The sequence below is a fragment of the Mesoplodon densirostris genome, chromosome 7, assembly GCF_025265405.1.
Source record: "Mesoplodon densirostris isolate mMesDen1 chromosome 7, mMesDen1 primary haplotype, whole genome shotgun sequence".
NCBI classification, from domain to species: Eukaryota; Metazoa; Chordata; class Mammalia; order Artiodactyla; family Ziphiidae; genus Mesoplodon; species Mesoplodon densirostris.
Window position 1 is genome coordinate 116,777,496 of NC_082667.1, and position 24,012 is coordinate 116,801,507.

The following is a 24,012-nucleotide window of genomic DNA, read 5'->3' on the forward strand; positions in this document are numbered from 1 at the left end:
TCATCCTGAGATCACGACCCGGGGCATGCTCAGTAGCAACCGTCCAGCGTGTGGATTCTGCCCCTGACCTTTCCCGCCAAATGAGAAGGATGCAGCCCTGCTTGCCCTCCAGTGGTTTTCTGTGGCTCAGGCTCTGGAAGTCCTGCTCCTCCATTTCTCTGTTCTGGTTTTTGTCTGAAGGGTGCCCACTAGCCAACCATTACAAGTGGTTCTACCTTTTGTGAAACTTAGCTACTTTGTCTATTTTAAGAAACCATCTGGGACTGGTCTTTGGGGAGGGCAGCTGGGACCTCTGAAAGCAGGAGTTGTCTTCACAGGACAAGTTGCTAAGACCAGCAGACCCTGAAAATCCCCCACCCCTCCCTTTCCTGGATTCTGCTTAAAGTCTGAAAGATGCAGGTAATTCCCCCCTTCATAACAGAACAGAAAGGAGTGACACCCAGAGTGTCAATGAACACTTGATCCCTTTCTAACCCAGGAGCCCTCCCCAGGATGGTGCTCCACCGAGAGATCTCATGATGGTGGCCCACAGAGTGACCTCATAGAACTCAAGTCATCGTAGCTTTATGGTATCAAATTCCTTAAGCTTATAGTGACAACAGTATGGGGAGGGTGTATTTGTCCCACGTTCGTCACTCTTCATCTTCCTCCCTAGACTCATCTTGAACTCTTTGTCTTGGTGCTGAGACAGGGCCTCACTGCCTCAGTGGAGTCTCTCTTTATGTCCCTTCGTGGTGTGTTTGGGGAGAGAGTTAGGAATGGTCCAGAAAAGGCAGAGAGGGGAGGCCCTGAGATGAGAAGCTCCTTCCTCCACAGCCCTCTCCCATGAGCCACTGTTGTCCTCCAGGCAGACATTTGGCCCCTCCACTTCCCGTGATCCAAGTGGGTGGGGAGATCAGGATTTAGGGCTGCTTCTTAGGCCCAGATGACCTGGCTGTGGACGTGGATGAAGCAGAGGGAAAAGCAAGGGCTGGGAGTCAGGTGGAGATGATTTCCCCCCCACCCCGGGGGCTCCAGGTCCGCTTTGTTCATATTTTGTTTTGCTTTCATTTGTTTTCACAATCCGGGACGGAGAACTCTGGAGGCTGGGAGGGATGGACCCCGACTGCAGAGAAGCATAGGTCAAGACCCACAGTCCACAGCCCAGGCTGATGTCTGACAGGGGAGAGGGTTCTGATTCTCCTGTTGGCCGTCTCGGGAAAAGTTCACGAGGAGTCTGTAGGAGAAGTTGAAGGAGGATGGATTTATCCCCCAGCTCCTTAGCTCTCCTGCCAGACCCCAGGTGCCCTCTTGGACCCCACCCCACTGCCAAGAACCCCTTCAGTCAAGATCGCCACATCAGCTAGCCAGACAGACACTTACCGCCGGCCTTGGGCGCAGGACAGCTGAGTTGACTTCTCTGGGACGAGATCCGAGAGGTGGAGGGCCAGGGAGGCAGCCCCCTTCCCAGCCACTGGGTGTGGTTTTTCTCCATGTCCTCCAACCAGTCTGACCTCCACTCCCACGGGGGCAGGGAGAGGGCAGAGTTCAGGAAGAGGTCATCCCGGGGGGAGGGAGGTGACAAAGCATCTGTCAGGGAGGGTAGAGGTATCTGTGGAGGGTTGTCCTTCACCCTTATGGACCAGTTTAGGGCAGAAAGCTTGGGGCTGCTTAAGGCATACATCCAACCCTAGACATAACCCAGCCCCGCTCGGTCCATCACCCCCAGTGGCCACATCCACAGGAGCCTCCGCCCCAGGAAAAGGAAGATGTCCGTTGGTTTCTTCAGAGAGAACAGCTTGAACTCTTTCCTCCTAGCCCAGCCCTGGCCTTCTGTCCTAGGTAATCCTTGCTCTCCTATCTGCCACAAGCCTGACTGCTTTTTTGGGGGTGCAAAATGTAGAGTTAGGGTTCGTAAGATGGGTCTAGGGGATCTAATAGAGTGTCTGAGGAAGGTCACTCCAAAGGGCCATGGGGAGCCCTGACTACTTTCCGTTGACTTGGGGATGATGGTCCCACCTGCTAGACACATGAAACAGGCAGCCCAGTCACTTCCCACCCTGCCACACACAGGACAGGAAGAAGGCCTTGAAAGCACAGGGGGACGCATGCGAGAAAACAGAACTTCCCACAGTGGGGACGAATCTGAGTCACTGGGCTGGGGAGCAACCTTTCCTGGAGACCCACATCTAGTAAGAGGGTCCTGGAGGTAGCAGAATGGACTGTACAATTGGCTGCCTCTGGGATTGTAACTTGAACAATTTATCCTTGTTCTGGTAGGTGACCTTGAGCAAGCTAATAAAGCTGTTGGACTTACAGTTTCTTCATTTGGAAAAGAATGACAAAGAATATTCTTCAGAGAGTTGCTGTTAATGTTGAGTGTATGTAAAGCACTTGTCACAGTGCCTGGGACATAGTCATCCCTCAATAAAAACTAGCTGTTTGGGCTTCCCTGGTGGCGCAGTGGTTGAGAGTCCGCCTGCCGATGCAGGGGACGCGGGTTCGTGCCCCGGTCCGGGAAGATCCCACATGCCCCGGAGCGGCTGGGCCTGTGAGCCATGGCTACTGAGCCTGCGCGCCCGGAGCCTGTGCTCCGCAACCGGAGAGGCCACAACAGTGAGAGGCCCGCGTACCGCAAAAAACAAAACAAAACAAAAAAAACTAGCTGTTTTAGGGATGACGACGACGAAGACGATGCTTAGGATGCTTTGCCTCTTGGTTGGGGAGAAGCTGTGTCCACTCCAGGGGGTGGGGATGAGGAGTAAGACAGTGATCTCACATACCTGTGAAGACGCAGTCTGCCTCCCTGGGCTCCAGACCAAAGCCAAAGCTGTCCGCAGCCACGGCCAGGGCCCGGGCGAAGTGGGCATCGGCGAGGAAGGAGCCGTCGGAGGAGCTGACCAGGCTGGCCCTGGCGCTGGGGGCGTTGTCCTCAGAGGCTGAGCCCCAGCCGTTGGCCAAGGAGCCCTCGCTGGGGGTGGGTGTGGGGCAGGGCCGAGGTGGGCACAGCAAGCCCCTCATCTCGGACCCCACCCCCGCTCCAGGCCTGCCCACATCCGCTAGCTCCGAGGCCGTCGGGACGCTGATGTAGCCATAGGTGATGGGGGGTGAAGGAGCCCTTGGTATTGGAGAGACACTGTTCCTAGGAAGAGGCGAAACGGGGGATGGGACGCGGTCAGCGGGGGGTGGGGCGTGGAGTGGCAGAAACAGCCCCGTTGAGGAGTGGAGGCTGCAGACGGAGGCATACTCCTGTCTCGCGCTCCTATCTGTATCCTCTGGTCCCCCACTGGCCACTCACCTGGGGGTCTCCTCACCCTCACTGAGCTCCAGGCACAGGGCCACCTCCTCAGGGGTCAGCACACTGTCCTGATCCTCCTCCAGGGACGACAGTGATGAGCTGGACAGGCGACTGGATGCTGGGCTGGGACCAGAGAGGGAAGAGGCCTGGGGACTGGAGGGGCTGGGGGGGCCGGAGGGGATAAAGGCGGGGACGGGGGCTGCTGGCAGTGGGGGGCAGGAGGGGGCTTGGGGCTCCACCGAGTGCCTGATTGGGGTAAGATGGCAGGATGGTTAGTGCCGTGCTCCTGGCCCCTGCCACCCCTCCCCCAGCCCCGTCTACGCTCAGCAAACACCCCACACCCCCAGTGCCCCACCCTGCGTCCTGACCCCATGCCCTCTTACTGGGTCTGTTGACTCTGAGTGGGGGGTCCACGAGGAGGGAGGGGTGCTGCGGGGAGAGGGTGAGTCACCAGCTCACTGGGGGAGCCGAGGAGCTGTGGTCCCAGGGCCCGGCAGGCAACCAGGGCCCAGGGCACAGCTCCTGGGGAACGACAGGCTGGGCGTGAGATAGCAGAACCCCCGTCAGCCCCGGGCCCCAGTTTGCCTGTCTATCCAGCCCCTCAGAGTCCTGTCCGCACCCAGCCAGCCTCCGCAGGGACAGGAGAAGCCCCACACCCTGCCTCAGCCCCTCACCTGCCTCGCAGCGCCCTCCTCTCACCTGGGCTTTGCGAAAGGTTCTTGGAGCCTCTGTTGCCCAACTCACAGGCCCAGAGCTCCACAGGGTGGCTGGCCCGGAGCAGCGGGGAGCTGTTGGCCTGGTGCAGCTCTGCAAAGCAAAGAGTCGGTGGCTGGAGGCCAAGCCTGGGTGTGCCTTGCAGACCTCAACCACAGGCTCTATCTTCAGCCTGGTCATCCAGTTAAGCTTTAGGGTTCTTGAACCCAGAGGGAAGAGGGAAGAACCTGTCTCCATCCAGGCAGCTGTGATATAATGGAAGGAGCACTAAGCTTGGAGTCAAAACACCTGCACTCATAGCCTGGCTCAGCCACGTATTAGTTGTGTGACCTCAGGTAAATCCATTAACCTTCCTGAGCCTTCCTGAGTTTCATTTGTAAACAACTACTGCAAAGCATGGTTTGGCCAGTTAACTAAAAACAGATTGGAAAGTTCCCGGCACCTAATAGATATATTAAAAAAACATCTTTATTTCTCTTTACTGTACACATTCCAATTTCCTCATCTCTATACCCTCACATTGCTACCTACTCTCATGAATTTTGGCTCCGTGAAGGCAAATACTCCTTCTTTTCTTGGAGAGAATCTGTTAATTTCCACTTCTCACATTGCAAATATCTCACATGGCTCTGGATAGTCTTGCCCTGATAAACCCAAGTGTCTCTCACTTGGAGAGATGGGTTGGGCTGTCAAGTTGAACTGAATGAGGAAGACAAAACCAGGGAGCTCCAGACCATGTCAGGTGTGAAGGGAGAGAGTCAGCTGATGGGAAGAGGAACTTTAAAATAGGAAGATGTGTTGGTCTCATCCAGGAAGGCAATGCCCTGCCCATGGATATTCAGTACGTGTTGAATGAATGAGTGAATGGATGGATGATATCAGAGATGCAGGTTTAAACACAAGGTGAGAAGAATCATGTACAAGATGGCAGCTATCATCAGGCCCATGTGGCCACTTAGGAGACAGGGCTCTGAGTGAACTGTGACAATACAGAAGACCTGGCCGTGTGCAATGACTTGGTCGGGCCAAAACCAAAATGGATCTCAGTTTAAACCAGAGAGGAGCAGAATAATAAAGGGAAAAGGATTTTCCCAAGACCAGGGACAGGAGAACATCAAGCAAAGGAGAAAAGAAACAGCCTTCAGGTTAGTGTCACATGATCAGAAGCCCAGTTAGGAAAGGGGACCGGAGACCAGGCAGGACTCTCAAACAGAGCTGTCTAGTCAGTCTGATTTCAAAGATCTGGGACAGGTTCAAAGCAGGGACAAGGCATTCATCAAGAATCCATCTGGGGCTTCCCTGGTGGCGCAGTGGTTGAGAGTCCGCCTGCCGATGCAGGGGACACGGGTTCGTGCCCTGGTCCGGGAGGATCCCACATGCCGCGGAGCGGCTGGGCCCATGAGCCATGGCCGCTGAGCCTGCGCGTCCGGAGCCTGTGCTCCGCAACGGGGAGAGGCCACAGCAGTGAGAGGCCCGCGTACCGCAAAAAAAAAAAAAAAAAAAAGAATCCATCTGGACCCTAGGAATCCATGTACAGTAGCCAGACCTTCTGAGCCACTAGGATGAAAAGCCACACAATGGCTAGACTTCCTCCATCAAAGTTTCCTTTTCCAGTTTGGCTGGTTTGGTTTTTACTCATTTCCTTTAATTGTCATATGACCCAAGGAGTCCTGGAGGGCAATTTTGGGTGCTCCAACCCTGCTCTCATCACCTTTGTCTTTTCTTGTGCCTGGCTTCTTGACTAAGCTCAGAAATGGGGGCACCTGTTGTTTATGTTGGGTTGTGTGGAAAGGGAAGGAAAAAGGCCATACTCATCCCTGCTCCTATCATTTCCTCTAAAGGATTCTGGTAACAAAAACCCCCCTCCTTCCACCTTGCTTGGAATTACTTGAATTTAGTTTCAATATTATTTGAATTAAACTATACAGTAAACATGTTATCAGGGTTAGGTGGAATCTTGTTGGGCACACCTGAATTGCGATAAATATTTGTTTGAATTAATTATTTAATGAGGCTATTCAATGTATTGATGATATGTACCAGCAAAGTGAACTGAGAATAAGATATAATGGATTAGACATGGGAGACGGCAGTTGTGAGACTATTAGTCACAGAGGAAAAAACCCAACTAAGGTCAGATAATAAGAAAAAGGGGGCTTCCCAGGTGGCACAGTGGTTGAGCATCCGCCTGCCAGTGCAGGGCACACGGGTTCGATCCCTGGTCCAGGAAGATCCCACATGTCGTGGAGCAACTAAGCCTGTGTGTCACAACAACTTAGCCTGCGCTCTAGAGCCCGTGAGTCACAACTACTGAGCCCGCGTGCCACAACTACTGAAGCCCGCGCGCCTAGAGCTCATGCTCTGCGACAAGAGAAGCCACCGCAATGAGAAGCCCGTGCACCGCCACGAAGAGTAACCCCCGCTTGCTGCAACTAGAGAAAGCCTGGGCGCAGCAACGAAGACCCAATGCAGCCACAAATAAATACATAGATTTATTAAAAAAGAAAAGAAAAGAAAAGAAAAAAGAATAAGCAAGTCAAGGGGGTAGAGGCCACTGAGAGAGCCTGCCAGTTTTAGAAGACAAGGAATCAGCAGTCTTTCGGACTAGCTGACAGCAGTAGAGGAGCTCCGTGCCTCTGAGATCTTGCTGCTGGTGCAAAGAGCCAGAGGTAGGCCAAGTGTCCACCAGCCCAGGGGAGTCACTGTTCTCAGCCCATCCTGGGCAGTGGGGGGGGGTGGGGCCGGGTGAGGAGAAAAGGGGTGCAGCGAGGACCTAAATCTCTGAGTGAGGTTAGGAAGCTTCATCTCAGAATCGGAACCTTCTTAAGAATTGAGTGTAGAAAATCGCTCACCTTTTGTGGGGTAGTGTTAATGTTCTCAGACAGGGTATACATTATATTCAAATTAGTGTAGTTATCCATGGAGAAGCTCGTTTTTAAATGAGACTTCTGTAACCTCTTTTTAGCTGGTATTTCATTATCACAGATGATTTCTAATGCAATAGCTCTGAGGCAAACCTGGAAAGGATGCCAGCTAATATTGAGTCATAAAATTCTGGATATTGGACAAGTTCTTAATTATTCTGAATCCATCTTTGTCTTAATAGAAGTTGGATTATATCCACTTAACAAAACTGGCTAGATGTTGAACATTTGTAAATCTTACTAATCAGTACAGCAGGCTCAGGAAGACAGCAGAGTGCAGACAATATTCAGAAACAGGAGAGAAGAGTCAGCGAGAGAACGGAACTTCCCAAGGGCACTCCCAGCGAGACCCAGAGCAGCCTTTGGAAGCAGACCATTCTGGTTTCAAATGTGAGATCTGCAGCTTATGGACATGGAGTTTTGAACAAGTTACCCAATTCTGATCCTCTTTCCCAATCTTGTAAAATTAGAGAAATAGCACCTAGCTGATATGTTGTGAGGATTAAATGAAATAACAAATATAAGTAAAGCACCTCACATAGAGCAGTTGCTAAAGAAACAGAGATTATAATTATTTCTCTCTAGAAAGTCAAAGCAGGTAGCCGGAAGTCAGGAGAAAAATCTGGACAGAAAGGAAATGCTCATTCTCTGGGAAGCCAGTTGGAGGTGGGTACCTGGGCAGACCCATATATCGTGCATGTACATAGTACATATGGACACAGTGCGTAGTAGAGAGATCACGAATGCCTGAGGCTTCGGGCTAGCACTGGTTACACCCCTCCAGGTTCTAGAATTATCTGTGCACTGGTCAGGCACTTTCATTAGACTTTGAGCTCGTAGAGAGCAAGGATTATGTCTCTGTGTCCCCCGTCTGGCATACAGTGGTGCTTATTAAATGTTTGCTGAGTTGAGCTGGCTGCAGAAACAAGGCTCACTACTGGTGTGGCAAAACTCAAGCAAGAGCACGGTGTAAAGAAAAGCTAAGGCCAGCCCACTCTGGGCTGGGTGCGTGGCGATAGGCGTCCATCAGGACAGGCTGTGAGTGGGGTGTGGCCCACACCCAGCGTCGAGGCCACCCCATGCTCTCTCCTGTCCCCCCTACCACCCGATTCAGGCTGTCCATCCTCCCATCCTTACCCTGCTTTTTTTTGGCCTTCCAAGCCTCTGCAGGGGCCAGAGACAAGCGCGGAGAAGAGAGGCCCCTGCGGCCGCAGAGGCTGTCTGAACTGGGCCAGGGACTGGAGAGCCTGGCCAGCTGGGGTGTGAGCCGCCTGGCAGCTGGGGCCTGGGGACTTGGCCGGGCTGGGGGGCTGGAAGGCAGCTCATTGATGAGGGAGCCATAAAAAGTGCTGGTGTCGGGAAGCAGGGGCACACCGGGGCTTCGGGGATCCCAGGAGATCACTGCAATAAAAACGACAGGAGGAATTATGGTGAACGCATCCCACCCATGCCCCCCGCCTTCTCCAGCCCTGGGACCCCTGCTCCACTGCCAGGCCCACCCCACGCCCTCGGGACATGCTCACAGGAGCGACGACTGTCTAGTGGGTCCCGGGGGTCTACTCCCAGTCGGCTGCTGAGACTGCTGCTGCTGCTGAGGTCCCGAGAGCCAGAGGTGGAGCGCCAAGTGTCTGCCAGCCACGGGGAGTCACTGTGATCCATCCTGGGCAATGGAGGGTGGGGTGGAGGGAGAACAAGATTGGCCAAGACCTCCAGCTCAGCGGGGAGCAGAAGGGGTGGGGTGTTATTCTCACTGCTTTTCAGCCCCTCACAGCCTCCTTAAGGTCTCTGATCTGCTGTCCCAAACTCAGCACCGCTTTCTTATCCTGGGATCAGGGGAAGTCCAAGTTGCCCAGAGCTAGGAGGTATCAAAGAGAGATAGCTATGGGCTGAGACAGAAAGAACACAGACCTGGAGCCAGATCCGCTGCAGCCTAGCTGTGCAACCCTGGGCCACTCAGTCTATTAGCCTCTCTAAGCCCCCGTTTCTCCATCTGTAAGATCGCAACAGTAAGGCCTTCCTTACAAGGCTGATGCTGTAAGTTGAGATGAAGAAATGTGAGATCACTCAGCCAGCAGAGCAGGAGTTTGCTACCTGAATGTTGGCTTCTCTCCCTCTAGCCTGGTTCCCTTTGAATGGGACACCATGCGGCAGGGATCAGACCAAAGCACTTTTCTGCCTAAAACATTCAGTGGCTCCCATTTACCAAGACAGAGCCCAGCTGCCTAGTGTGGCTAACAGGGCCCTCCTTGGTCTGGCTTCCAGCTCCTCAGTCTGTGCTCTGACCCATCCCACACAGTATGCCCCAGCCAGACCAAAAGGCTTGTCTTTCCCTGTGAATGCAACAGGCTATTTCTTGCTGTTCCCTTTGCCCTTCCCCGTCTAACTGTCAGGGTAAATGTGAAATCTTCTTCCTCCCATAGTTCCCCCCAGCCCCTTCCTTGTACTTGTACATGTTTCTGCACTCCCAACTCTGGATTGCATTTATGCTTGCATGGCTGTCTCTGCTAGATGGAAGCTGTTCTAAAGGAATGAATCAACAAAGTGATCGGAGTGGAATCTCCCTCAAAGAGAAGGGATGAAGCCCCAGGGGAGCCAGAGAAAGTTCGGGGCAGAGCAGACTAAGCCCAGGAGGTAGCTGGAAGGGAAAGACCAATGAGCACAGAGCAACGCAGGAGCACAGCACCAGCCAGCACAGAACCTTGCTCTGGGCCGAGCAACGGACAGCAAAATGGTAGAGCTGGATGCATCTCACACACAGTAGGTGCTTGATAAATTCCTGTTGAAAGATGCAGACCTGGAATGTGAAATCTCCCAGAGGAGATCTAATGAGATAAAGAGCAGGAGAAGGTGGGCAGAGATGAAATGGTTATTTAGTGTAAAATTCAGCCAGTAGGAGAAAAAAGGATGTTTTCTTTTTTGGTGTCGTGTCTCATAATGGGAGACTTGCTCTGGCAGCCAAACGCGCTTGGAGCAGATGTACCTGCAGGCGGGCTCCCTTGCTGAGAGCAAGGAGTAAGAATCCATCACGCGAGGGAAGGGCGCCCTCTGCTGGAACTGTGGGTGGACTATTGGGAAGGAAAGATGCCTCCGTGGGTAGGTGATTTCCTGTACCCAAAGGGACTACTAGGTAGATGCTGAGTGTACAGAGCAAATTAGAAATCAGACTGGTCCTCCTGTGCTAGTTATTCTCCACCTAGCAGAATGAGTCAGCAGGAGAGTGCCGTAAGTATTAATGAGAGCTTGGTAACAAGAGCCCTGGATTAGGAATTCAGAAGGCAGCTACTAGCTGTGTAGCCTTGGGCAGTCACTTGAGTCATGAGTCTTCAGTTTACTCACCTTGTCAAGTGGTGTGATAGGAACATTAATGAAAGAGAAATTAATTCTCACTTGAAGTTCAAGGGAAATTCAGGTACTTGGATGCCAAATTGCCTGGCAGGAGGGGAGACTAGTACTCTGGCCCGTTCTCCATCCCAGCTCCACTGTCCCTCGGCCCCCCTGCCCCTCCCTCGCCTCAGGCCCTTTTGTCTCTCACCTGTGTTTTAGGATGGCGTCCTCACTGGTATGTCTGTACAGACCTGGGAGAGGGCAGGAGGAAGGGTCAGCCCAGAGTCTCCAGCACCTGGCTAGCGGTCTAAACCCCTGTAGCGTTCTGGCTGGACCCAGGGAAGGCCTGATCACCTGGGAGTCCACTTCACCTTCTCACCTGGGCCCAGGTGCACCCCAGCTCGGCGCCGGCGGTGGATGCACACGGCGGTGCCCAGCAGCAGCAGCCAGAGCACAACACCCCCGCTGGCAATGACCTCTGGCCGCCTCAAGGCCGCCCTCAGCTGCTCCAGGGTCCACGAGCCATGCGCACTGGGTTCCTGGGCAGCTTGCTCCATGGCCTGCTCTGTATGGGAATTTGAGCTCAGGGGGAGGGGGCGGCCGAGGCAGTGAGGGTGGGGCAGACGAGGGGGAGGGGCCGGAAGCGAGAGCGGGGAGAGAGGAAGGCGGAGATGGGGCCTGAATGGGTCTGGGTGGGGCCGGTGGGCACTGTCCTCACCTAAAAGGAGGCAGACAGGGCTGCTGGGCTTCCCAGCCCCAGCCCCAGTGACTGCGGCCACTTGTACGCAGTAGGAACCTGGCATGCGGGTGGCGATCTCCAGCCGGGTCTGCTCGCCTGCCACCGTCCAGTTGGCCGGGGGGAACGAGGTGTTGCCCAGGCTCCAGACCTGAGGCGCAAACAGAGGGGAGCTCGCCCCCTGGCACCATCCCAGCAGCTCAGCCCTTCCTCTTGAGGATCAGACTCCGGGCGTGTAGCCACCCTGTCCTGTCGTTCACCTGGGGACGCCCCTCGCATGCACCCACACGTCCTATTTCCTCCTCCCCCCACAGAGTGGGAGAGACTTCTCTCTAGACCGACAGACGAGGGACAAAAGTAATCTGCTGAAATAGGCGTTAGACCCGTGGTTCACAAACGTCAGCGTGCTTCAGGATCACTTGGAGGATTTGTTAAAATCCAGATTGCCGGATCCATCCCCGACTTTCTGATTCACAAGGCCTGGCAAAGGACCTAAGGATTTGCATTCTAACAAGTTCTCAGGTGATGCTGACGTTGCTGGTCCAGGAACCACCCTCTGACACCACTGCCTTAGAAGCTGAGAGTCAGACACGGCCTGGTTTGATTCCTGTTCTGTTTCCCGCACCTGTGACCTTAGCCTCACTTTCCATGTCCGTAAACTGGGGACAATAACCCAGGGTGGACTATGAGATGAAATGAGATAGTGTAAGTAAGTGCTCGGCAGTGTCTGGCAGACAGTAGGGTCCTTGCCCAACAACAGTAAGTTTCCCTTGCTTCTCTGCCCAAGTACCATTTCTTAGTGCCCAGAGCAAGTGTCTACAGGACACCAAGGAAGAGGTATCTCCTGGCACCACTAGGAAGGGGTGTGTCAGTTTGTGCAGGGTACCTGGTAGCCACGGATGACGCCATTGTGGTTTTCAGCAGGTGGTGGGACCCAGCTCACGAGGACACTGCCGTTGCCAGGTTTTAGGGTCACCTCCCGGGGAGGGGCACTGGGCACTGGGGAGGGGGTAGGGAGAGAGGCTGTAAGGGATGCTGAGGGAGAAGGCTCTAGGGAAAAGAGCTAGAATGGGACACAGGGTCAGAGCCATACTGATGAGACTAAGAGCCTTTCTCAGCTCTGCTTGCTGAGCCAGGGCAGGAGGGAGCCCAGGGGTGGGACCCACCATCTGCCCGCTAGAGTGGGACCAAAAGGGGCTGGGGGTATATTGTTGGGTTTTGGGGGGCATCTGTCCCTGACCTTGTTCAGGCAGCCTCAGGAGCAGCACGTTGCTGTCGGGGCCTTGAGCCCGCCCGGAGGATGGTCTCACTTTGAACTCGTAGTCTTGGCCCCAGTGGAGGCCCTCAAGCTCTGCGCTCTGCCAGCCAGCCAGCAGGGCCTCTGCCCACGGGGCTCCCTGGCCTCCGGGGGCAGCCTGGGTCCTGAACAGGGCCGTGTAGGACTGAGCAGGTGCAGCAGGGCCGCTCACCTGGGAAAGAGCCCAGAGGGAGAGGAGGGCTCAGGGCTCTCGTGACCAGACCTTTCTGGAGCTGTGACGGGCTCCAGCCCAGGTCCTGGGCCTCACCTTCCAGCTGAGCCACACAGCAGGACCAGGCTTGGTGCCCTTCGCAGGGTCTGGGTTCAGCAGGGTCACGTTTTCCAGCTGAATGCGCACAGCCAGAAGCTCCAGGGGCTCCTTGCGGTCCTGGGGCTCTGTGGGGAGCACAGGGCTGGGATGGGGCCCATAGGCCAGAATGAAGGAATTGAGGGGTGGAACATCCCTCGGCCCCAGAGGAACCAGAACTTGCAGCTCGCCCAGGTGGAGAGCACTTCGATTTCTATTCTAGGACAGGGGAACCACCCCTACACGGGGTCCCCGCCGCTCTGACCCTGATCCCGGGTTCCGCTCCCACCTCCCCTAACCCCAGCCAAAACCAGACCACACCACCCTAACTGGAGCCCCCGACCTTGGCCCTGACCGCCCTCCCCTTACCTTGGACAGACACCCTGGCTGCCCGGCTCTCCCGTCGGCCTGCACTGTTGGTGGCCACGCACATGTAGGTCCCTGCGTCACTCTTCTCTGCTCTTGTCATCAGCAGGGAACCTCTGGACACCTGTCAGGACCAGGTGCGTTGTGAAGTCTCCCCGCAGGGGAGGGCCTCTGAGTGCGGAGGGAAGTCTAAGGCCTCACCGCCTCCCCTTCCTCAAATTCTGCAGGGGACGTTGGGCCAGGGGGCGGGTCAGTCCCTTGGGTGTGCACAGCTGTGGCCAGGACAGGGTGAGGCGTGGGGAAGGGGGTTACACTCACCGAGTGCCGCCCTGGCTGCAGGGCCAGGGGTTTCCCATCCTTCCACCATGAGACTGTGGGCTCTGGGTGGCCCCAGGGCGGCCCACACTGCAGAATCACCTGCTCGCCCACTGTGGCCACCGCGTCCCGAGGCTGGACCTGGAAATCTTCCCGAAGGACTGTGGGGAGGAGGGAGGGTCGCAGAGGGCGGGACCCAGTCCCTACATCCAGGTCCCACCTTGGCATCTCCCAGCATTCTGCATTACCTACCTTTCCACTGCCTTGAGCTCACTCTTCAGAGCCCCACCTCCCCGGTCTCCCATCTAGGACCACCCCCAACCCAGGTCTCCCTGCCCAGGGCTCACCAGCCACAGACAGCCGAGCGCCCCGGCTGACTGCCGTGCCCAGCCGGTTGCTGGCCTCACACGTGTAGACACCCAGGTCCGTGGACAGGGCCTGGTCATCGTGGGCACGTCCCCGGGGAGGGGGCCGCAGCAGCAGGAGGGTTCCGTCAGGTAGGAGGTGGTGAATGTCTGGGGGCACCATGCTCAGGGGATGCCCATTCAGCAGCCAGCGGATGGTGGGAGGTGGCTGGCCTGAGGCCTGGCAGCTCATCTTGGCCGGGCCAGGGCCCTGGAGCAGCTGGTCCTCGGGGTGGACAAGGATCTGGGGTGGGGAGTCCTGAGCCATGCCTCCTGGGAGAGGAAAGGAGGTGGAGCCCAGTCTGACTGCAAATAGGGCTCCAAATCCCTGCATGCCTCATCTTCCTCCTCTTGCCTGAAGATCAGTTCCCAAATAACACGCTAGCTGGGAGGGGAGAAGGCCAGCGTGTGCGCGTGGCACCCAGGTGAGGGCCGGTGGAGCTCTCATTCTGTCTGTCTCACACTCAACATCACCATCACCATCATCCTCACCATCGTCTCTGGTACCCCCCACTGCAAAAGGGAAGCAAAGGAGCAAGGGGGTCTCCTCCCTGCCTTGACCAGGCCTCAGATCAACGGAGCGGAGCGTGGGCTAGGAGTGGGGAGGACCACACTCACCTGTGACGAGCAGAAGCAGGAGAGGCAGGGGCTGACGGGCCCCAGGGAGGCCTCCTCCTCGAGAGCCCATGGCTGCCCTCAGGCCTCTGTCCTTGTCTGTAGCACTTTGTCCTACTGCTCTGAGCTCACAGCGGAGGGAAGGAGGGGCGGGCGCGGCGGTGCTGGTTGTTTGTGACTGAGACTCTGCCCCAGGAGGGAAGCGGCTTTGAGGAAACCGATGCTTCCTGCCTGGCCCTCAGTGCCTTGGAGAATTGGGAGGAGACCAGAGGAGAGAAAGTCTCTGACCCTGATCCTTTAGTCATAACCTCTGACTCCAAGCCCAGCCCTAGGGTTTATCTTGTGATCTAGTCTAGGATTTCTTAGAAGTAATCCTCAGCCTAACCATAACTTCAACCACTGTTTTGATCCTTTATCCCAAGCCTCCGTTGGACCCTTGAATCTCAATCCCAATCCTTTGGCTTCCAAGCGACCCCCTGCTAGAGTGGCATGAAAACCCAGAAGTGGAATCTCAGGGCACAGCATTCTGAAGCTGAGGGTAGAGGAAAGCAGGCCCTGGAAGCCAAGTGCGGGGAGCAAGAGTGTCTTGTCATGCCCCGGCCCATTTTCCGGGAGAGCTCAGGGTGGTAGGTCAGAAGACAGGGAAGATCACAGGCTCTTGGACAGTCTGGGAGATGTCTGCTCTGTGCGCCTAGTCAGCCCAGAGACAGATGAGATAAGCTTCTGGGAGACCTCGGGCAAGTGACTTAACCCCTGAAAGTCAGTTTCCTTATTTGTAAAGTGAGAATAATAATAATAATAATAGTTCCTACCTTGAGAGCTGGAGTAAGAGTGAGAGGAGATAAAGCCTAAAATCACCTAGTACAGTGCCTAATGCATTGTAAGTGATCAGTAAAGCTTAGCCAATATTGTGATATATTTATTTTTATGCACATCCCATCATTGAAACTATTTGAGCATCCTCGGCAGGGATATTTTTCAGGCCCTGGAAAGGTGGTTGGAGTACATGACCTTTAAGAATTTTTCCAGCCCTGAAACCTCGTGTCTATAGCAGACAGGACACATTCAGGTCCTGCCTTGGCGTCTCCCAGCGTTCTGCATTACATACCTTTCCGCTTGTGAGCCTGCAATGTCAGTGCTCACCCCGCTGCTCCCCACCCGCTGCCTAGAGAGATGCTGCTCTCCCCTCTCAGAGCCCAGCTCCTGTTTACAGGTCTCTTCCTTCCAAATCTGGAATCTCAGACATTTCCTGGAACTGTTCCCGGAAGGCCAAGGCCAGGCTCTGGAGGCTCAGCGGAAGAATGTCCAGCCTTTGTTCCCCATTGTTCCTGGCCAGCTCCTTTGTGGGGCCCCTAACCCAGCCGACTCCCTCCCTTCCTCCCCCTTCTCAGCCTGGCCTCAGTCAGTGCCAGCTGCAGCCACGGCCCTCACAGCCTATCAAGAGGAAGACCTCCTTCACTCCTTCTTCTCTTTCCCCTCAAATGCAGGCCAAGACTGATTAAGACAGTTAGAGCAAGAGAACACTGTGATCTCTCCAAACTGGGCATTTCCAAGGGGTAAAAAATTGAGTTAAAGTAACAGAGTGACAGAGCTGGAAGAATAGGAATTGGGGTCAGAGAATAGAGCTTGGTATTTCAGAAGTGGAGAAACTAAGAGCAGTGACAGACTCCATGGCGCGTGCCTGGGCGTATGTGTGCCAGGCATAGCGGAGTAGAATTTATGGGGTCAGGGATCTGTGGGGACAGAGGGAAGAAGGAGGTATTCACATGGACCCTGAAGTCAGCCAAGGATGAACAAGAAAGGGTGTGGTGGGACAGACGGATTTACTGCACATCTAGCCAATTTGGGATTTCCCAGGTCCAGAGCCCCCCAGGCCTGTCTGACCCAGTGACTACCTGCTCCCAGGAATGTCGCTGTTAGCAGTCCTCTTTAGTCTCTTCTGCTTATACATTGGACTTGGGGAGACTAAACAAGTTCTCTGCTAATTATTTGATGGCAGCTTGATTTGACTCAAATCTCTATAATCCAGAAAGATGGTATAAATTTCCTTTGGGGGATAAGAGGGCAAGTCTCAAAGGAATTCAGATTCATGACTAGCGCTGTCCTCAGATGAGTTGGAACGGGCAGGTGACTCAGCGAGGAGAGGCGCCAGTGCTGTACTGCAGGAATGGAGCCTGGAGGCTGCAGCAGCTGGGGCGGAGCCCTCGCCCCACAGTTACGTGACTCACCCCTGGACATGCCGTTGGCACAGCCTCTTTCCATTCCCAGACTCTGGACACCCAAGTGCTAAGAACTGATGGGGATTGGAAGGCCCCATCATTCTGAGCTGTTCCTTAGGATAAGACTCTTTCTCCTCACTCAGTCCAAGCACCCAGGGCACTCAGGGATCCGTGGAGTGATGGCCGAGGGGACTTCCCAACAGTGAGGTATGGCTGGATGGCTCTCAGAGACCACAGTGATCATTTCCAGCAACCTGTCCCATCAGCATCCTGACTGTCTCATTTCCACACACTAAGGAAGAGCTGACTGCGTGAGTCATGGGGATGACATTAGTCAATGGGACACGCCTCCAACTATTTCAAGGAAGCTCTGCTCTGGGACCCTGGGGATGTGCCGGCCAGTGACCAGTTTAAATACTATCTTCCTTCACCCCCTAGTTTTAGAGTTTTGTGTTTTTGTGAGTAACTCTTTCATTGCTTGTAAGAGGGAAGAGAGAGGAGAGAGATTAGGTGCTCTTCAAGGGCCCTCCAGAGGACATTTTTTTCTCCTGGTTTCTCTGGCGTCTTATTCTATGTTTTCTGAAAATGCAGCCCAGGGACTCCTGCTGGCCAAGCTGGTGGGGTAAACAGTACTAATTCAGGTGAGATTTGATGTCCGTTATGCTTAGGTTGCGATCCTAGCTCCACCTCTTACTGGCAGAGGGACCTCAAATGAGTCACATAACTTCTCCAAGCCCCACCTTCTTTATCTGTGAAGAGTCTGTATGAAGTTTGTTGATAGTGGATATGTAAGTGCTGTGAAAACACTAGGTATGTGTTAAGTAGCCCTTGAGTGTTCTGGAAGGGGAATAGACCCTCACTGACCAACAGAGTCACAGCTGGCCAGCCCTCACCACCCAGGGCACTCTCTTTGGCCTTGAGATCCTGCCCTTTCTGTCTTCTTGTTTTTATTTTGTTTTGCTTAATTTTGTTTCCCTCTTTGCTTGAGTCTGTTTGGTCCCATTTTCCAAACTCTCCTCTGTGTTCCACGATGCCAGTAGCTGGAGGGAAATTGAGACGAGAGAGGAGACAGGAATGATCTCCTCTTAGCCGAAGGGAAAGTTGCCCTGAGGCCACTTGACTGGCTCTGCTTCTGCTTCCTCCTTCCTGGTCGCATCAACATCACAGGCAATTTGAGGGTCCATGTGGAAATCACCTCTAACACTCTCAACACCACGGTTTCTTGGCTTCCTCAGCACCAATGTCTATGGGTCACATCTAGACCAAACATTGGAAATTGGACCAAGTGGAGATTTTGAAAGCTGTTGGCGTCAGTATTTAACTGTCTGCTCACATGTCCAAGAAGAAAAAGAGATCAGTTCCTGTCCTTTGTGTTCAGCTTGTCAATGCCCTGCAGGCAAAGAAAAGACCACCAGAACTTACCTGTTGTTAACATGTTGGGTTTATTACTCCTTGCAGCTAAGGGGAGTGCGCACCATGGGGTGCCTCAGTAAGGTGTTAGAACCTATTATAAGATTTGGACTTTGACTAGGTATTGAGGAGGGTCCTAGGAAGAAGAGTTGTGCTCTAAATTGGGTGCTGTCAGGAATCAGGTACAATTCTATGATTCTTTGCAGAAGAGTGTCTTTGATAATTTCCTTACTATGTAGTATATCAAGTGGTTCTTTTTCTTCTTCTATTATGAACCGTGCTGAACCTTTATTTTGTATATCTCCTAGTATAACTAAGATTTTCTTTAGGGAATAAAAAACCTAGTAGTAGAATTTCTGTGTCTTGGGACATACAAATATTCAACTTCAGATGCTAATGACAAATTGTTTTCCAGATCATTTGGTTGTCCCAATAACCTTAAACCACATCTTCAGAAGAATTGATGGATTTCTTAATTTTTGACAATCTAGTATGCAAAATAATATATTATTATTGCCTTAATTTTCATTTGCCTGATTAAATAATGAAGCTGAGCATCTTTTCAAGTATTATTTGCCATTTGTGTTTTTTCTTCTGGGAAGTATTTGTTTCTATCTATAGCTCATTTTTCTATTGCTTATATGTCTTTTTCTCAATAACTCTCAGGAGTTTTATACATTCGGGAAAATACTTCTCTGTGAATTAGAGACGTTGTGAGAAGAAGTTTGGCCTCATGTTTTCTCTTTCTTTATGATGTAATAGACTTCTTAATTTTGCCATAGATATATTTATATGTTTAGTGCATTTTTTCTATTTTTGAAGAAAATCTCCTCTAAAGTAAGAAAATATTCTTCCATATTTTCTTCTAAAAGTATACAAACTTCACATTTAAGTCTTTGATCTATCACTAAATGATTGTTTTATATGGCTTGAGGTAGGGATACACTTTTTCTTCCAGATAGTAACCAGCTTTCCCAGCACTACTTATTGCTTGGTCCCAGTGACCTGCAATTATTCCTTGGTCACATATCAAATACCCATATATGTATAGCTTGCTTCACTGGCCTCTTTGTCTAATCCTGCATGAACACCAGACAATCTCAATTACTAGAGCTGTATAAAATAAAATTATTATTTTATTAATAATTATTCTACAATAATTTGTAGAATTTAATAATTAGTATTAATCACCAGACATGTGAGTGAGGCCATCTTAGGCATCCAGCTGCAGTTCAAGATGCCAGATGATATAGGCACATAAATGACCTCATGCAGCACCACAGAATGAATTGCCTAGCTGGGTCCAGCCCAACCCACTGACACAAAGAATTGTGATAGAATAAAATGGTTATTCTTTTAAGTCATTCAATTTTGGGGTGGCTTGCTACAGAGCAATAAAGAAATGAGACCTCATGATATTATAATAGTTGTAGATTCCTTTGAATTTTCTATATAGAAAATTATATCATCTAAATATATATGAATTTTTGGTTTTTCAATTTCCCATCTTTATATGCTTCTGTTTCTTTTTCTTGCTTTACAAGTACAATGTTGAATACAAGGAGTGATTGTGGGTGTCTTTGTTTCCCTCTTCATTTTAAAAGGAATACGTCTAGTGTTTCATGATTAAAAATGAGGTTTGCTGTTGGTCTTTGTAAACATTATTTATCATGGTTTTTTTTTTTTTTTTTTTTTTTTTTTGCCATACTTGGGCCTCTCACTGTTGTGGCCTCTCCCTGTGTTGTGGAGCACAGGCTCAGCGGCCATGGCTCACGGGCCCAGCCGCTCTGCGGCATGTGGGATCTTCCTGGACCAGGGCACGAACCCGCGTCCTCTGTGTCGGCAGATGGACTCTCAACCACTGTGCCACCAGGGAAGCTCTATTTATCATGTTTTAAAAGTTTTATTTTATAAAATTATTAAATTCTACAAATGTTTTTTGAGCTGATGTTTTCTTTGTAGGAGGATTTTAATTTCTTTTTCTGATTCAAATTCTTTAAAGGTTACAAAGTTATTCAGGGTTCCTAATTCTTTTTAAATAAGTTTTGGTAAGATAAACACTTCTAGGAATTTTTCCTAAGTTTTCAAATTAATTTTGTCCATATTGTCTTTTTATTATCTTTTCCATCTATACTGAATCAATAATTTTCTCTTTTTTTTTTTTTTTCTTTTTGCGGTATGCGGGCCTCTCACTGTTGTGGCCTCTCCCGTTGCGGAGCACAGGCTCCGGATGCGCAGGCCCAGCGGCCATGGCTCACGGGCCCAGCCGCTCCGCGGCATATGGGATCCTCCCAGACCGGGGCACGAACCCGTATCCCCTGCATCGGCAGGCGGACTCTCAACCACTGCGCCACCAGGGAGGCCCATCTCTTTTTTTATTCATACAATTTATACGTCTTTTCTTTTTCCTTGATCAGTCTCATTAGAGATTTACTTTTTTTTTTTTTCTTTTTTTTTGCGGTATGCGGGCCTCTCACTGTTGTGGCCTCTCCCGTTGCGGAGCACAGGCTCCGGACGCGCAGGCCCAGCGGCCATGGCTCACGGGCCCAGCCGCTCCGCGGCATATGGGATCCTCCCAGATCGGGGCACGAACCCGTATCCCCTGCATCGGCAGGTGGACTCTCAACCACTGCGCCACCAGGGAGGCCCGAGATTTACTTTTAAAATAATCTTTTCAGAGAAATAACTTTTGGGTTAGTTGATCCTCTGTACTATATTTTTCTTTCTCTATTTCACTAATTTTTACTGGTCTTTCTATTATTTCATAATTTCTACTTTCTTTGGCTTTGTTTGGTTGTTCCTTTTCCAATGCTTTTATTTATTTTTTTTAATTAAAAAAATTTATTTATTTATTTATTTATTTGGCTGCGTCAGGTCCTAGCTGCAGCACGTGAGATCTTCACTGCCATTTTTATTGCTGCATGTGGGATCTTTAGTTGTGGCATGCATGTGGGATCCAGTTCCCTGACCAGGGATAGAACCCAGGCCCCCGGCATTGGAAGTGTGGAGTCTTAACCACTGGATCTCCAGGGAAGTCCTCCAATGCTTTTAGATGAATGCTTTCCTCTTTAATTTGCAGCCATTCTGCTTTTGTAACATAAGCATTTAAAGCGATAAACTGTCCCCTTAGTGACATTTTTGCTGCATTTTATGTTTTGATATATAGTATTTTATTATGGTTTACATTAAAAGAATTTTTAGAGCAGTTTTAGACTCACAGTAAAATTTAGAGGAAGGTACCGAGGTTTCCTGTATACCCCCTGTCCCCATACAGGCACAGCCTCCTCCATGATCAACATCCCACACCAGAGTGGTATTGATACATTTGTTACAATCGATGAACCTACACTGACACATCATAATCACCCAACTTCATAGCTTACATTAGGGTTCACTTTTGGTCTTGTACATTCTATGAGTTTAGACAAACATATGATGACATGTACCCACTGTTATAGTGTCATACAGAGTATTTTCACTGCCCTAAAAATCCTCTGTGCTCCGCCTATTCATCTCTCCCCTCCCCCTATCCCCTGGCAACCATTGTTTTTTTAACAATCTCCACAGTTTTGCATTTTCCAGAATGTCAGATATTGGAATCACACAATACATAACCTTTTCAGATTTGTGTCTTTCACTTAGTAATATGCATTTAAGTTTCCTCCCTGTCTTTTCATGGCTTGGTAGCTCATTTCTTTTTAACACTGACTAATATTCCATTTTCTGGATCTACCACAGTTTAATTTTATTTTTTTCCCCAGCTTTATTGAGATATAATTGACCTAGAACATTGTGTAAGTTAAGGTGTACAACGTGTTGACTTGATACTTTTATAAATTGCAAAATGATGACCACCATGGTATTAGTGTCCACCTCTATTTCTTTTTTGTGAAGAGGATATTTCAGATCTACTGTTCTGGCAATGTTCAAGTATATGATACAGTATTATTAGCTATAATCACCATGTTGTATATTAGATACCCAAACTCGTTGATTTTACAACTGGAAGTTTGTTCTCTTTGACCAATATCTCCTATTCCCCTACCCCTCAACCTCTGGTATGTACCATTCTACTCTCTGTTTCTCTGAGTTTGTCTTTTCAAAATTCCATACATAAGTAATATCATACAGTATTTGTCTTTTTATGTCTGATGTATTTCACTCAGCATAATGCCCTTGAAGTTGTTGCAAATGCAGAATTTCCTTCTTTTTCATGGCTGGATAGTATTCCAATGTGTATGTGTATACCACATTTTCTTTATCCATTTATCCATTGATGAATGAATATGGAAACTTAGGTTGTTTCCATATCTTGGCTATTGTGAGTAATACTGCAATGAACATGGGAGTGCAGATATCTCTAGAGATCTAGATTTCAATGCCTTTGGTTATATACCCAGAAGTGGGATTGCTAGGTCATATGATAGTTCTATTTTTAATTTTTTGAAGAACGTCCATACTTATTTTTATAGTGGCTGCACCAATTTACATTCCCATCAACAGTGCACTGGGGTTCCTTTTTCTCCACACCCTCATCAACACTTGTTATGTCTTCTTTTTTTGCTGATAGTCATTCTAATTGATGTGAGGTGATATCTCAACATGGTTTTGATTTGCATTTCCTGGATGATTAGTATCACAGTTTATCTAGTTACCTGCTGAAGGACATCTTGGTTGCTTACAAGTTTTAGCAACTATGGATAAAGCTGCTATAAACATCTGTGTGCAGGTTTTTGTGTGGACATAAGTTTTCAACTTGTTTGGGTAAATACCAAGGAGTGTGATTGCTGGATCATATGGTAAGAGTATATTTACTTTTGTTAGAAACTGCCATACTTTTTTTCAAAGTGGGTGTACCATATTGTATTCCCACCTACAATAAATCAGAATTCTTGTTGCTCTACATCCTTATCAGTATTTGGTGTTGTCAGTATTTTGGATTTTGGCCCTTCTAATAGGTGTGTAGTAGTATATCATTGTTGTTTTAAATTGCATTTCCTTGATGACATATGATGTGGAGCATCTTTTCATGTGCTTATTAGCTATCTGTATATCTTCTTTGGTGAGGTATCTGTTCATGTCTTTTGTCCATATTTTAATCAGGTTGTTTTCTTCTTGTTGAATTTTAAGAGTCCTTTGTATATTTTGGATATACAAGATCTTCCCTTTGTCTTTGGTATACTCTAGTTTTACTACATTTTATGTAGGTGTGGAAATCTTTTAAAATATCTTGTGTGTCAACCTTCTTGAATCTGTATATTTATGTTTGTCATGAGTTCTACAAAAATTTCAGTCATTACTCTTAAAATATCGTCTCTTCTCCATCTCTCTATTCTCCCCTTTGAGCTCTTGAGGAAATGTGTGTCAGACCTTTTCATGCTACATGCTGTATCCCTTAATCTCTTTTCTCATATATTTCATCTCCTTGTCTGTCTATGCCTAATTCTGAATAATTTCTTCAGGTACAACTTTCAGTTAACAAACTCTCTTCAGATGTTTTTTTTTTTTTTTTTTTTTTTTTTTTTTTTTTTTTTTTTTTTTTTTTTTTTTTTTTTTTGCTGTACGCGGGCCTCTCACTGCTGTGGCCTCTCCCGTTGCGGAGCACAGGCTCCGGACACACAGGCTCCGCGGCCATGGCTCGCGAGCCCAGCCGCTCCGCGGCATGTGGGATCTTCCCGGACCGGGGCACGAACCCGTGTCCCCTGCATCGGCAGGCGGACTCTCAACCACTGCGCCACCAGGGAAGCCCCTCTTCAGATGTTTTTAATGTGCTGTTAAACTCTTTCATTTACATTTTTATTTCAATAAATTATATTTTTATTTATGAGTTCTATTCCTTTTCAAATTTGATCACTTTTGATAGTCTCTTGTTGCTTGTTCATTTTTGTAATTTTGTCTTGTATTACTTCAAGCATTTCATAATTATTTTATGTTTTATATCTGATCATTTCAGTATCTGAAGACCTTGGGGGTCTAAATCTATTGCTTCTTATATTTGCTGACTTTCATCCATGATGATTTTTCTCCTTCTGTGTTTAATGACCTTTCCTTGTGAACTCGTCTTTGGTTGGTCTTAGTCTCTGAAAATTTAAGGAGATGTTTTC

At 50.0% G+C, this 24,012-nt stretch overlaps 1 protein-coding gene across 5 annotated transcripts; it reads right to left on the reverse strand.

The window, feature by feature from the left end:
• Window positions 1-548: 548 nt before the first annotated feature.
• ROBO4 (roundabout guidance receptor 4) lies at window positions 549-16,190 on the reverse strand. 5 transcript variants are annotated; one of them, XM_060104959.1, is made up of 19 exons: window positions 16,175-16,190; window positions 14,283-14,524; window positions 13,608-13,937; window positions 13,264-13,421; window positions 12,949-13,069; window positions 12,541-12,668; window positions 12,216-12,444; window positions 11,862-11,974; window positions 10,958-11,126; window positions 10,619-10,804; window positions 10,448-10,490; window positions 8,439-8,575; window positions 8,053-8,316; window positions 3,977-4,084; window positions 3,661-3,706; window positions 3,278-3,400; window positions 2,763-3,121; window positions 1,363-1,569; window positions 549-1,216 (listed from the first exon to the last, which is right to left on the reverse strand). In XM_060104959.1, the coding sequence occupies exons 2-19, from the start codon at window positions 14,350-14,352 to the stop codon at window positions 1,206-1,208; spliced, it is 2,802 nt and encodes a 933-aa protein (XP_059960942.1). In that variant the 5' UTR covers window positions 14,353-14,524; window positions 16,175-16,190; the 3' UTR covers window positions 549-1,205. The 5 variants fall into 5 exon arrangements, with proteins under 5 accessions (XP_059960942.1, XP_059960940.1, XP_059960941.1 ...); XM_060104957.1 differs by having other exon boundaries at window positions 3,278-3,523; XM_060104958.1 differs by having other exon boundaries at window positions 3,661-3,799.
• Between the last annotated feature and the right edge of the window lie 7,822 nt (window positions 16,191-24,012).

Coding starts and splice junctions, on each gene's coding strand:
- ROBO4 (XM_060104956.1), bottom strand. CDS start 14,352: ATGGGCTCTCGAGGAGGAGGCCTCCCTGGGGCCCGTCAGCCCCTGCCT. Junction 12,669..12,948: donor AGCCAGGGTGTCTGTCCAAG/GTAAGGGGAGGG, acceptor TGCTCCCCACAG/AGCCCCAGGACCGCAAGGAG. Junction 10,491..10,618: donor TGGGGTGCACCTGGGCCCAG/GTGAGAAGGTGA, acceptor GCCCTCTCCCAG/GTCTGTACAGACATACCAGT.